At 44.0% G+C, this 12,502-nt stretch overlaps 1 protein-coding gene across 4 annotated transcripts in view; it reads right to left on the bottom strand.

The window, feature by feature from the left end:
* The window catches only part of znf827 (zinc finger protein 827), a 57,089-nt gene that overhangs the window by 16,205 nt on the left and 28,382 nt on the right, over positions 1 to 12,502 (bottom strand). For all 4 annotated transcript variants that reach the window (XR_005898013.2, XM_041071866.2, XM_029164315.3 and 1 more), the window contains 4 exons: positions 11,758 to 12,036; positions 3,089 to 3,331; positions 435 to 489; positions 143 to 243 (listed from right to left, as the gene is read on the bottom strand). Coding sequence is in view for 3 of the 4 variants with exons in the window: in XM_041071866.2 (XP_040927800.1) it covers positions 143 to 243; positions 435 to 489; positions 3,089 to 3,331; positions 11,758 to 12,036 (678 nt within the window). In the remaining variant the exon portion in view is untranslated. The remainder of the gene's footprint in view (positions 1 to 142; positions 244 to 434; positions 490 to 3,088; positions 3,332 to 11,757; positions 12,037 to 12,502) is intronic.

The raw sequence follows: 12,502 nt of genomic DNA, 5'->3' as shown, positions 1-12,502 counted from the left end.
TTCTGTGTGTGTGTGTGTGTGTGTGTGTGTGTGTGTGTGTGTGTGTGTGTGTGTGTGTGTGTGTGTGTGTGTGTGTGTGTGTGTGTGTGTGTGTGTGTGAGAGAGAGAGAGAGAGAGAGAGAGTGTTTTACATGTATCGTACCGTGCAAAGCTGCCCTGGTAGAGGAGCTGGCCTCTGCGGGGGAAGAGCTCTTGGAGCGCGAGTTGAAGGGTGATTGTCTGAAGCACTCGTCCAGGAACGGACTGAAATGCAGAAACATGATGAATAATACATAACACTTGAATAGCCACTAAATCTGATCTTTCAAGATATATACACACAAGGTAAATGTCTAAATGTAGTATTACCAAGAAAGAGACACACAAATAATAAGTTACAAAATACATTTCATACCTACATGGTAAATGCATTGACTATTACTAAAGTATCTCACCTGTTTATTCCCACCATGTTGCTGTCTTTGTGGTTGTTGGCCTTGCTGACTTTTTCTGAGAAAAAGTCAGATTTAAAAATCACGAGTTAAAACAATATAAAACAGCCCTGCAAAAACTTCTTGATAGTGATATGTGCTGTTATTGCTAAATGTTCCAGAAACACTAAAGAGACTGTTTCTGTGTCAGGCGGTGCCGTAGCTTCTATTATGTGACACAGAAAGCTGGCCTAGGTGCTGCAAGTGCCTAATAGCTGCATTTCTTTAAGTTATTCTTGGCTGGTAAAGCCCAGGGTTGTCATGTCCACAGGGGTGCACCAGCCATCTGGACTGGTAGGAGTCTCTCTGTAGTGGGTCTGTCAACCTGTGGGCTGTAAGTCAGCCCAACAAGTCTAATGTGAAAACATTTTTAAAAATAACCTGCATGGTTGGTCAGATGGACACTAGACTATCAACATTGTGCATTAGCCTGTAAGACAATGTAATGTCTTGTAATAATGGCGCTATAATAACCACCACTGACGGCAGTGTCTACACTGCTGTATAGAGTTGAATCAGCATCTCGGACACAGTGAAACTACAACAGTACAACATGTTTATACTGCAAAGACATTTACCTATTTAGGACTGTAAAGGAACAGTCAATAGACCAGTGCTCAATGAACCATATAAGATAATACTGGGCAGACAGGTTAGCAGAAGTCCAGCTATTACTGTATGACAAAATGTTGTAACTGACTTCTACATAATGTCTGAGTGGCAGCGTTGTTTTTCTCTCCCATATCAAAACCTGATCGTACCTGTCTGGGCTTCTTATATTACATTTCCAACTTTTAATAAAAGCAACTTCTTTTTGTCCACAAAACTGCTGTTTTGTGCAGATTAATAACAGAGAGGTGCATGATGTGCATCATCAATCAATCACCTGTCAAGCTATAACAAATAAATGTGCTTTTAACAAGTCTGATAAAATATTTTATAAAAATATGGACTGGAATATGGATTATTGGAATGGAACTACTTATTTTAGGTGAGGCGCATAAACAATAACATTAGTAAAAAAAACATGATGAAACCATGAAACCATGATAAAGAGAGTTGGTGACTGTTGTGGTTTCTAAAAATTCTTTCTGAAACTCTAAACTATGGCTACTGTTCACATCTGTCCATCTAACACCCAAAATCCCTCATTAAGCCGCAGCTATATAATCCATTAGCACACCACGCGAGTGTGAAATGACCCACACGTAAACATAGCTGAGACAATCCCAAAGTCCACTTCTGTATGCCAGGAGCTAATCCCACGTATGTGAAGCTCATCAGCAACGGTGCACTCGCTCAGTACAGAATAGTGAGCATTTATCATTACTCAGCGTGTGGTTGAGTCTGAAGTACAAATGGTTTTCAGAGGTCTCCAAGTGGAAGAATAGTTAGAATTGTAAAATCAACTAATGTCACTACTATATTAGCGCATACCATCGGTTTTCAGGCATAAAGAGCACTATACAAACCGCCTGAGAATGGAGCCATATGTGTGAGTTTCAAGGCAATGTACTGAAGTGAATTTCAAAGCTGCAACCATCTCAGTGTTCAGAGCGACCTTGCTACTGATGTGTCTCTGAGGTCCTACTGCTCTGGGTAATTCATATTGATTGCTCATTGTGTGACAGCAGCCCACTCTGTTCCCGTCCCCCTCACATTCAAGCCCAGTTCTAAGGGGGCGGTTGTCGCTTTTGCCAGGCTAGCGATGCTCTGGCCTCCCTGGGTGGGCATACTGTACACCCTTGCGGCCCTTTCTACCCTCCTTATCCTCTGCCCCTTCCACCCTAAACAACCCCCACCGCCCCCACCCGAAACACCCCACTTCGTCACATTGCTCGCCAAGGACAGAGGTCTCTTTCCACGTTGCCATGGAGATGCCGCACGGGAGAAAATGTAAAGGGAGGAGGGAGGTAGGGGAAGTGCAGGGGGAGAGCGTGTGCAGCCAAGTGTGCTTGAGCCGGCATGTCTGAAAACGAGTCAAGGGAGAGAGAGAGGGAGAGAATGAGAGAAAGAAGGAGCGGGAGGAGGGGAGACGGGGCATTTGTGCAGACACCACTCCCCACGGGGCCTTGTGTGAGTGTGTAAAGGTGTGCATTCAAGACTGTGTGGGAAAGAAAGACTGTCAATGTGTGAATTTGTGAATATGTGTGAAAGCAAGAGGAGGAAAGATTTTATACAAGCTTGTTTCTCTATATGGCATTTAACTGAAGCAATCAGAGACTGCACAGAGCTGGGGTCACAGCTCAGGACCATGAGTCTGATCTCACACATGCACACACGCGCAGACGTTTTCTCCGGGGGCTGATGGATACACCTGAAAGCTCTGTCTTAATCTAGCAACACAAACAGCTGTCTGCTGCTTCAATGTCACTTTCATGGCCATACAGGTAAAAAGCAGGATGTCATTACATGTCATCTATCCTTGGCTTTACTACAGAGCCTCCAGGGGATGGAAATGGAAGCATGTAGGTTTTATAGTTAAGCTTCACAAACTGTCCAAGGTTTACAGTACGGTCCTGCAGGGAGAAGCATGACATGTATTTGTGGATGAATGCGCGTGTGTGTGTGGTGGATCCACCACTGCACACAGCGTGTGTCGATGCAAAGGAATATACCTGACAATTTGAACAGGAGTTCGGAGGCCATTTTCACCGATATGTCCTGGGAGAAGAGGTCTTTCTGGGGGCGGGCCAATGTCTCGGGGAGGTTACCCATTGGTTCGCTCTTTTCACTCGCCCCTAAAGTGCTGTAGGCCAGCAGGTGAGAGGCCGGTGGCGTGAGTTCTGCAGGAGGCGGGTCAACCTCCATAGGCTCTGCCTTTACTTTCACCTTCTGGTACTGGGCATCTTTGTTGTTCTCTGCAGAAGATGATTGAACAAGAGGACAATGACCGGTTAGACTCTGATGAAAGTGATTCACCCAACGTACAGTATCAAAAGGTACAGATTCAGTTTGTGCACAGAACAGAGGTCACTGTGGGCATTTTACAGGTACGATCTCTGACTGATCAAAACTATAGCAACTGACATTTGGTGGTTTATAACCTATACTGCAGAAACATACACACACCAAAAACCAAGAGTTTGGAGTATCTGTTAACTACTGTAACTTCAATTTGTGTGGATTGTACTTTATATGTTTATACTTACGTTATTACACTCATGCGAATTATACTAAACTGCTCTTGAATATATTTTTATCCACTTTAGTGTTTTCCTCCCGTCACTTGGCATAACAACTAGAACTTCAAACTGTAAAACCTACAAAAATAAAAACACTCAAAAAGAAGCAGGCACCGAAATGAGATCGTAAACCAAAATATGCGTATTAAAATGTTTTATTTGTTCCTAAATGTGCTTTTTTCCCTAAGACCAGGGACTGTGAGCATGTTTACGACATATTCTAAATAATCTCTTGCCTGTACACCCATGGTTCATCTCATCTCTGCATCCCATGTAACCCTGACCGCAGGACGGTTTGAAAACAGATGACTGCACTGAACCTGCATAACAAATGCAGGCTTAATTTGATGTGTTTTTGCCTGCCAGATGTGCTAATCCTGTCCAAGTCAACAAGTCAATTTTATTCATGCAGGCCAAATTCAAAAATCACACATTTGCCTCAAAGGGATTTAAATCTGTAAAACACACAAGACCCTCAATTCCTCAAGACAAATCATTTGGATGAGGAAAAAGTACAGACGTAATAGATGTCATACACACAGAGTATATATTTCTTTCTACTGGCGTCTCTGGATAACTCTCTTATTCTTTGTCTTGATAAATATTCTAAGCAAATCACAATAACAAACAGTTTTTGACTATTACTGAAACGCGCTACCAGTAAATCAAGCATTGGGCATACATGTTTAAAGATACTTTAGGATTGGAATTACATCTAAAAGCAGGAAAATCCAAATAACAGCCACAACAAGTGCATTGCTTCTAAAGCCGAGCTGAGCCACAGCATTTAGCCGTGTGATTATTAGGGCAAGGGGGCACTGAGAGTTCACACTGGTTTCCACCATGGAGTTTCACTTCACCAACAAACTTAATGATCAGAAATCTATGTAACAACACTTGATGCTGTTTGTCGGAGAGCTGAGAGTGTCAGACTCCAGTTTTTCAAGTATTTTAACAACATCCCGAGATGGTGACTCCTTTTTCATAAAAAGTTTAAAAGGTGAGGAGAAGCAGGAATGAGCTGTCAAAAAACGTTGACTAAGAGGGATCGTAGTAATCTGATTTACAGAATCAAACACCGGCTTTTTCTCAGTCTCCACATGTTAAAAAAAAGACAGAAAATTAATGAAAACTAAAATGAAATTGATGAAGGTGTCAGATACAGATTCTTTAATGATCTTTAATATGTATATTTAGAAAACTAAATGTGTTTGTCTACAATAGATTCTATGTCACTGAATAACAGGGAAAAAATCCAAGTAGCCTGGAGGAATAAAACCTTGACAGGACCTCCTCCAGACTCTGTACATCTAAGGTATCTGCTCTTTGACTACAGCAGTGGCAGGAGGCAGTGTCTGCAACGAGTGACAAGTGAGCGCAAGACAAAGCAGCGGGGACGATACGGCGCTGCTGACACGGCAGCTCAGTATGATTATGGGATATATGAAGTTGGAAGGGCATCAGGAGGGGTGGGAGGGGCAGTGGGAGGTTAGAAGAGCCAGGGAAAGTTGAGGGAGGGAGGGAGATACAAGACAGTAACCCTGTGCTGACCCGGCCGCCCCTCCTCTCACATTCTCCACTTGTCTGCTGAGCGAGCCCAGTGTGAAAACTGGATTTACAGTATATCGTAGTTAGCGTGTGTATTGTGGGCCTAAATAGTTTAATTGTACTATAATGTTCATGTGGATACACTTAAGTGACAACACCCCACTGTCTCCCTCCCTAGGTCCAGATGTCCTGTTTATTGGTAGTAGCCAGCATGTGGGGGACACTGACAACCATCAGCCCCACTAATCCCTTAATCAGGTGGCCAGAGTTGGCCAAGAGTAACCTAGGAGAGGCTGATAGAGGGGCAGAGCAGAGGAGGAGGTGCAGGGGGCACGGCACTGTAAGGGTCAACCAAGGGACACGCTTCTATCCCTGGATCACCACACGACAGAGGCTGAGTCGACGGCTCTGCAGTGAAAACACACACACAGAAATACATGCGCATACTAAAGCCTGCTATACGCAGTGGAACGACCACTGGTGGGAGCCCTTATGGAAAGATCACGACACACGGAGCACACGCTAGGTCATAAACACGCCATATTGAAAGCATCACATCACAGCCCAGATCAAAAGTACCTGTCAGAAAATTAGGGGAAAAAAATGAAAATATGGCCTCACTCCCACGCTGATAACCGCCGTGGCTTTTTGGTCGAGGTCATGACCTAATGTTCTGAAGCCATAAAAAGCAGCCCCCAGTCTGCCCGAATCCAGCGTGTGTGCGCCTGAGTGTGAGAGTGTTTGCGTCTGTGCACGCATGTGTCATCCCCTCTGGTGCAGAAGCCTCCTCTGTGATACACCAGCTGCCATTAGGGCCATTGAATCCGGGCCTGGAGGAAACGGTGTGTGTATGTCTGCGGGTTTGTGTGTCTGTCACATCTCTTAATAAATATTGTGCCTATTTTCTGCCAGGTTTGCACCAACTCCTCCCAGTATTTCTTTGAGTCTACTAAAACAAACCCGTTAAACGTACAGATTTTAACACCAGATGACTATCAATCTGTGTAACAACTGGAGCCGCTGTATCTGAGAGGTGCTCCCTGAACAGATGCACATGGATCTAATTTTCACACCATGGGATTTAGAGAAAAGTGCAAACTGTTACATCTGTCTGGATAAAGTAGGTTAAACTTTGTCTAAATGTCACCCTTAACCAACTTAGCGCTCACAAATAAAAGCTGCTTCTTTTCAGCTCCAGGGGAAACGTAATGACGACCGGGTTGCGCATTTGTATGATGTGTGTAAAGTAAGCTGCACACCAAGCTACTATTAATTCACTGTACACACCTTGTTCCCTCTGATGCAGTGTTACTCAAGTTTTGAGTCAGAGTGAAAGTGACTGGGGTTTGTGCTATGTTCTGTTTTTAGTGATCAACTTTGACCTCCGGTGTCTGCTTGAATCTGTGCGGATGTGACAGCCCGTTTCACCGAAGATATACAGTAAAAAGGTACAGGCCCAGCCTAACCTACATTTGGACCAAAAAAGTCACATACCATTAGTGATTTGACGCATGCAAACTCAATTTCCTGCTGCTTTTTGATGCATTGAAAGCATGTGGAAAAAAACGTAAAGGCATAAAGGCAATGAGGTAGACAAGATAGTGGAAGAGGCACATAGGACGGGTAAAGAAAGGGAGAGAACTGTCAAACAGTGCCAGAAAAAGAACACCTGAGGGCAAGAAAGGAAAGAAGAAAGCAGGATGAAGGGGAGAAGAGCTGGGGGAGGACAGAAGGATGAGGAATGGCTAGAACCTAAATGACAACCTCTCCACCTCTCCCCCTCCCATTATTGTAGTCTACCCTTCTCCCTGCTCTGTTATTCCACATCTCTCTATCCCTGCCCCCATCCCTGTCTCTCTCTCAATCTCTCTATTCTCCTGCTCTCTAGCCGACCTGCTCAGACAGGGGTGAAGAGTTCAGACGCTTCAAAGGCTGCAGTGTGGAGACTGCATGTCATGTGGGAGCCACAGCAGCCTTGCCTGCAGACTTCACAGACAGCTGCTGCTACAATTGATCCTCAACCAGCTAGCTCTCAGTAGTCCAACCTTCCAACAGTCGCAAACTGCAGCTACATCTGACTCCAGAGCAGTGTGCTTGATAAACTGCCCATAAGGAGCCTGATATGGCCCTTACAAAGCGGCACTAAACTAAAAACACTGGGCACAAGGCAGACATGATCCCGGGTTACTAAACTTTATCATATAAAAGGTCAAAAAGGACAAATAAAAAAGTGACTGGTTCAGTGATTCACCCGCTGACATCTGCATAAAAATTGACAAACACATATATAGCGAGGGCCAAAAGGACCCGGCCCTGTGAGCACAACTATAGGCAGTATTAAGGAGCCATTGAGAAAGCGTATGGAGATGGGGGGTGGGAGTGGGAGAGGTCAGCGAGCGGTCACACTGAGGGGGCATCGTGAGGACACTGTCAGAGCAGAGTGGAGCTTAACATTAAGTAATACAGGACAGTAATGCCAGTGTGTAAAATAAATTGGTGAACTTCTTCGGCAATGTGCTCTGATAAGCCATACGGAGTTAATCATGAATCCTTTCATGTGAGGATGAGGAAATAATAAGCATTACTGACTTCAATGAGAAACACTGCATTTATTTTTAATACATTTTTAATGTAATGAATATTATTATTATTATTTCAGAGCTCCCTTTGCTTAGACTTTGGGTAATGTCTAATCTCTTGGAAGCAAAAGAATTCTACAGTTCTCTTACAATTCAAAATATATAGGTAATAGTAATTTTAATAAATAATTGAAATATTCTGTGTCAAAACGGTAACTGTCCCTTGCGACACTAGCACAAAGTCTAGAGGAGGAGGAATTATGAGAGATATGAGCTTCTTATTAAGAAGTCAGTGAAGGCAAGGTGCTGATGAAATTTGCACAAAACTGCTGTAAAATAATACACTGTTAGTGCATCTGTGATGGAACTATGCAGTGATTATACTGTATAATACAATAATGTAAACAAAGACGTTTTGCAGCTATTGGACTTGCACAGTGTTATTCTAAAAGCGTTTATGCTGTTGGAACAGCTTCCACTCCACTGGGCGAAATTGTTCCAGCTACCTGAAGGCATAAGTAGATGTACAGTACAATGTGTGCTCGCTATCTGTAGCAAGGAAGCTCAGAGCCATTATGCACAATGATGTGCTGTGTTTACTGCTGTTAAGGAAACCATGCATAGCCAACCAGGCTGTTGCAAAAACAAAACAAAAAAAATTCCCAGCTGACACTTTAGCCGTGTATTCTCTCATGTTACCTGCTTTCTTTAAAGTGATAACTAATATGATCAATACAGGTCTAATAGAAAAAAAACTCTAGAGAATGATTTGGACAAATTTGCAAATCCGTACCATGTGGGCCTATACAAAAGGGCAAACATGTCAAGTCTGTTGCTTCACATGAGTATTGCTACTGATCAGAGACCAGATTGGCATGTAAACAGTGTAACTTTGAAAAAATGTTTTATTAACTTTTCAGATTTGGTCACGGCAGAAAGAAGTTACCATTTCCTGTAGAACCACTTCCCCTGAGTCCAATTCAACTAATTTCCTCACTACTCAGACAAAGCTAAAACCATATTGTATAAAGCAGCATATAGTATAGGCAGAGAAGATAAGGATAAAACACAAGCTAATAATAACAATAATCTACATTTACATACAAACAAGGCTCCAAAAGGCTACCTACTGTCTGTGGCCTTGTTTTTATGTAAATGTTTTTAATATCAGGCGCTATAAGCTGTGTGTTATTGTGTGTCAGTTTGGTTCGAGGTCTTTTTGCTCCTTAGAGGTCAAAATTGCTTAATGCAACTTTTATTAGCTAAGTAACGAGCGCTGCAGAGGGGAGAGGGCCTGTAAAATGTCCTGAGACATGGAAGGCCTGTTCCCAAGGAATGAGGAATGAGTTAAGCGAGTACAAAGTGTGATTTCACACCTATAGTGAGGGTGGTTGGATGGTGAGTGGGTGGCACGGCTGTTACCCACACGATGCCAGTCTGCCAGGGCACCACCTAGGGCCCTGCATCCCCCCCCTTCCCCCTCTCTTCCTGTGACGCCATGTTCGCCTTGCCCTGCAACACCAGTGCCCATCTGGTAGGACACGTTAGCCGCTGGCGCCGGGGACTATTTAGCCTGGCGTAATTAGCCCCCAGACACCAGCAGCCTGGTTTTAAACAGATGTGGGGGAGGTAGCGCTAGCAAGGCGAGTCAACACGACCGACCGGTGTTTGATAAGGAAGAGAGGGGGGAAGGAGAGAAAGAAAGAGAACTGACCTAGTTAAAGGGATGATGCAACTCATGTTACAGCACAATGGGCAGTAATGATGACAACCCCACTGTCCAATACCATGGCTGAGGACGGATGAGCAGCAGAATTTAATTAGGCTGTGTCCATTTGCTGTTCTGACATGCAAGAACAAGGAAATAAGCACTTTTAACAGACAAGTAGCGTTGCTTTGAACAAAGAAAATGCTTACAATGTGATTTCCCTATTTAGATATCCTTGCTGGGCTACTGTGTACGGGAGATGACCTTTAACAGGGGACAGAGCGAGGTTACGGTGTAGAATGCCCTTGAACCTCATGACCGTAATCACACGTGACTGTAACGGCATTGACCTTTCCCTGGCTTTCTCCTTTCCTTCTCACCATCCTTTTCTCCTTCCCTTCCCCCAGGGTCATTTGAGGGTCCAGACTCTTGTCAAGGCTGTCACTCTAGACAGCCCTCTCCATCTACCGCCCCCGCTGTTGCCATGGCAATGGACGGCACTGCGCTCCGAGAACTGTGTGAGGGGGCAGAGGGAGCCAGCGGACGGATGAACGCTGCAGCATCTTTCCCTAACCTAGGTCAACCTTGCAGAGCTAGTGTAAGTGATGGGAGGGGATAAACGCTGGCCCTGCTGCTTGAGGACCAAATAAACTGGCAGAATAACATCAGTGCAGGGATCGGAAATGGCAAAAACATAGCGATGGAAGGATAACAGTGATGAAACAAAAAAAATATAGGTTGAGGCAGTACAGTAGTGAAATTATAAACAGAGGCCAGTGCCTTACAATGGTATTGTCTGTTGTTTAAAATGAGTTGTAATGTCACATTTATCTTTCTCAATACACACACAAAGCACATGCACGCACACGGGGAAATATGACCCAGGGGCAGACAGTAGAGCTGCATGCATGTAGTACCACCAAGCACCCAGGCAACGTGAGTCACGCTGAACACCAGTCGGCCCAAAGAGAACAATGGCAATCGGTGTGTGTGTGTGTGTGTGTCTGTGTGTGAGGTTTCTGTCAAGCACACACTCTGGCACAGGATGAAGAGCTGTGGATGGCGTAACCCCCCACTGTACCACCATCAGACTTCCATTTGCTGCATGGTTTTTAGTTCTATAGATGCATATTTTAGGTATGATACATTGTGAAATCTATGGCTGCAGATTTCTAATGATACCAATGTGTAAATCAGTCTAAACTAATTCACAAGATTAAAACCTACAAAAAATTATTTAAAATGCAAAGTTAGTATGTGTTACAATTAATTGCTGTCTGTTGAGACCCTCCATACTGGTGTATATACTTCAGCAGATTTCATCCTTAATAGTCTGAAAGACACAGCCCACAGCAGAGCAGACACCTGTGCATAACACATTTCTACCAAATCCAGCATTTATAAACTACAGTCCCTGTCAAAGGACCTGTTACCAACACTCTGGCAGAGCTCAAACCAGAAGGTATAAAGGCTAAATCATGCTGCAGTGGATGATGTCAGAGTGGTTCACACGGGTCAAGACATGGTGGGTGTCAAATCTCATACAGTTTAACTGTCTGTAATGGAACAAAGGGCAAGTCAGGGATGAGGTTTAAGTTCAATAATGCAAGCTGATACTGTATATCATCTGGCATTCTTTGGCCTTGTTTTGTAGAGGTACTAAAGAAGAGAAAGCTACACCAAAATAAAACTCAACAAAAAAAATGGAAAAGCCAGAAGGGTAAAGAGAAAATGAAGGGTCAGGACAAGCGTCCTGAATATCATCAGATAGAACCTAAAGTCTTTGCAGCCATCTAAAGCATGGGCCTGAGAAAAAAAAAGTCTATTTCACCATATATGGCTTTTCACTTTGCTCACCTTTGAGCAGCCCCCAATTATAGCTTGGTTTGGTGTGCCATGCTAGAAGACAACAGAACCCTTGTATGGCAGTCCGTGTCATAACCTCTGGGCTACAGCTGACCTCTCGAGACACTACTGGCTGATGTGAAATTCAAGCAGCTGACCAGCACGAAAAATATCAATGACAAGGTGCAGGCATGGCCGTTTTTTTACTAGACATATTTCTGTATATAGTGATCTGGTTGTTTTGCATATTTAAATATGTTTCCATTAGGTGTAGATGCATGTAATAGATATTCAAGGTCTGGACCACAGATACCGTTGCTATAGATTCATATAGAATTGTGTTCACAACTGCATTAACCACATAGTCTACCTCAATTTTTCCTCACAAACTTACTACACAGGGATAGGTAAACACACACTACCTGAAAGCTTAATCAACAGTTCAGAGGCCACTTTCACGCTGATGTCTTGGCTCAGCAAGCTGTTCTTCGCCATGGGGCTTTGCTCCCTTTGCTTCAGAGGCCCCGGGCGCTCTGTGGCTGCTGTGACCCCAGTTGGACCATCCTGGCAGAAAGCTACAGGGAAGCTTGGCTGGACCTGACTCTGCGACTGGGAGGATGGTCTGGGGCTCAGTGCTTCCTCCACTTTGGGCTCCTCCTTCAGGTGGAATGGAGACTTGAGTGTCTCCCTCTGGTTGGCCGCTGCAGGCAGAAAGAAGGGAGAGGAGAGATTGAACCCAATACAACTATGGCCAGAATATAAAAATGAATGCTGTAGACCTGAGCTATTACAATACAATAGCATTGATCTCTCAAGCTTAGTATGAGTGACAAGGACTCACAACATAACTTCTTGGTTGGTGTGAACATAAAATGGTCCAAAGTGGAATTTCACAGCCCTGCTGCCACAACAGACACCACAGTTGGCATTCATTGGGCTTCCAGAGAGGGTGCAACCTCATAACTGTCCTTCCCACTAAGCCTTTAGGGCAGCTTCAACCAATTCCCAGTTCCTCTTTCTTTTCTCCTTCACACTGCCCCCCCTCCCTATCCCATTAATTTCTATGCACTTTATTCTTAGCACTATTCTACTTTAAACCTAGTTTTCTTATCCCTACTTCCCTTTGACACCGTCCGAATCCTCTTAAGATGTAACAACATGAATTAA

This window comes from Betta splendens, chromosome 1 (genome assembly GCF_900634795.4).
Source record: "Betta splendens chromosome 1, fBetSpl5.4, whole genome shotgun sequence".
NCBI classification, from domain to species: Eukaryota; Metazoa; Chordata; class Actinopteri; order Anabantiformes; family Osphronemidae; genus Betta; species Betta splendens.
The sequence above is the reverse complement of the archived record's forward strand: the minus strand, read 5'-3'. Positions and strand labels throughout refer to the sequence as shown.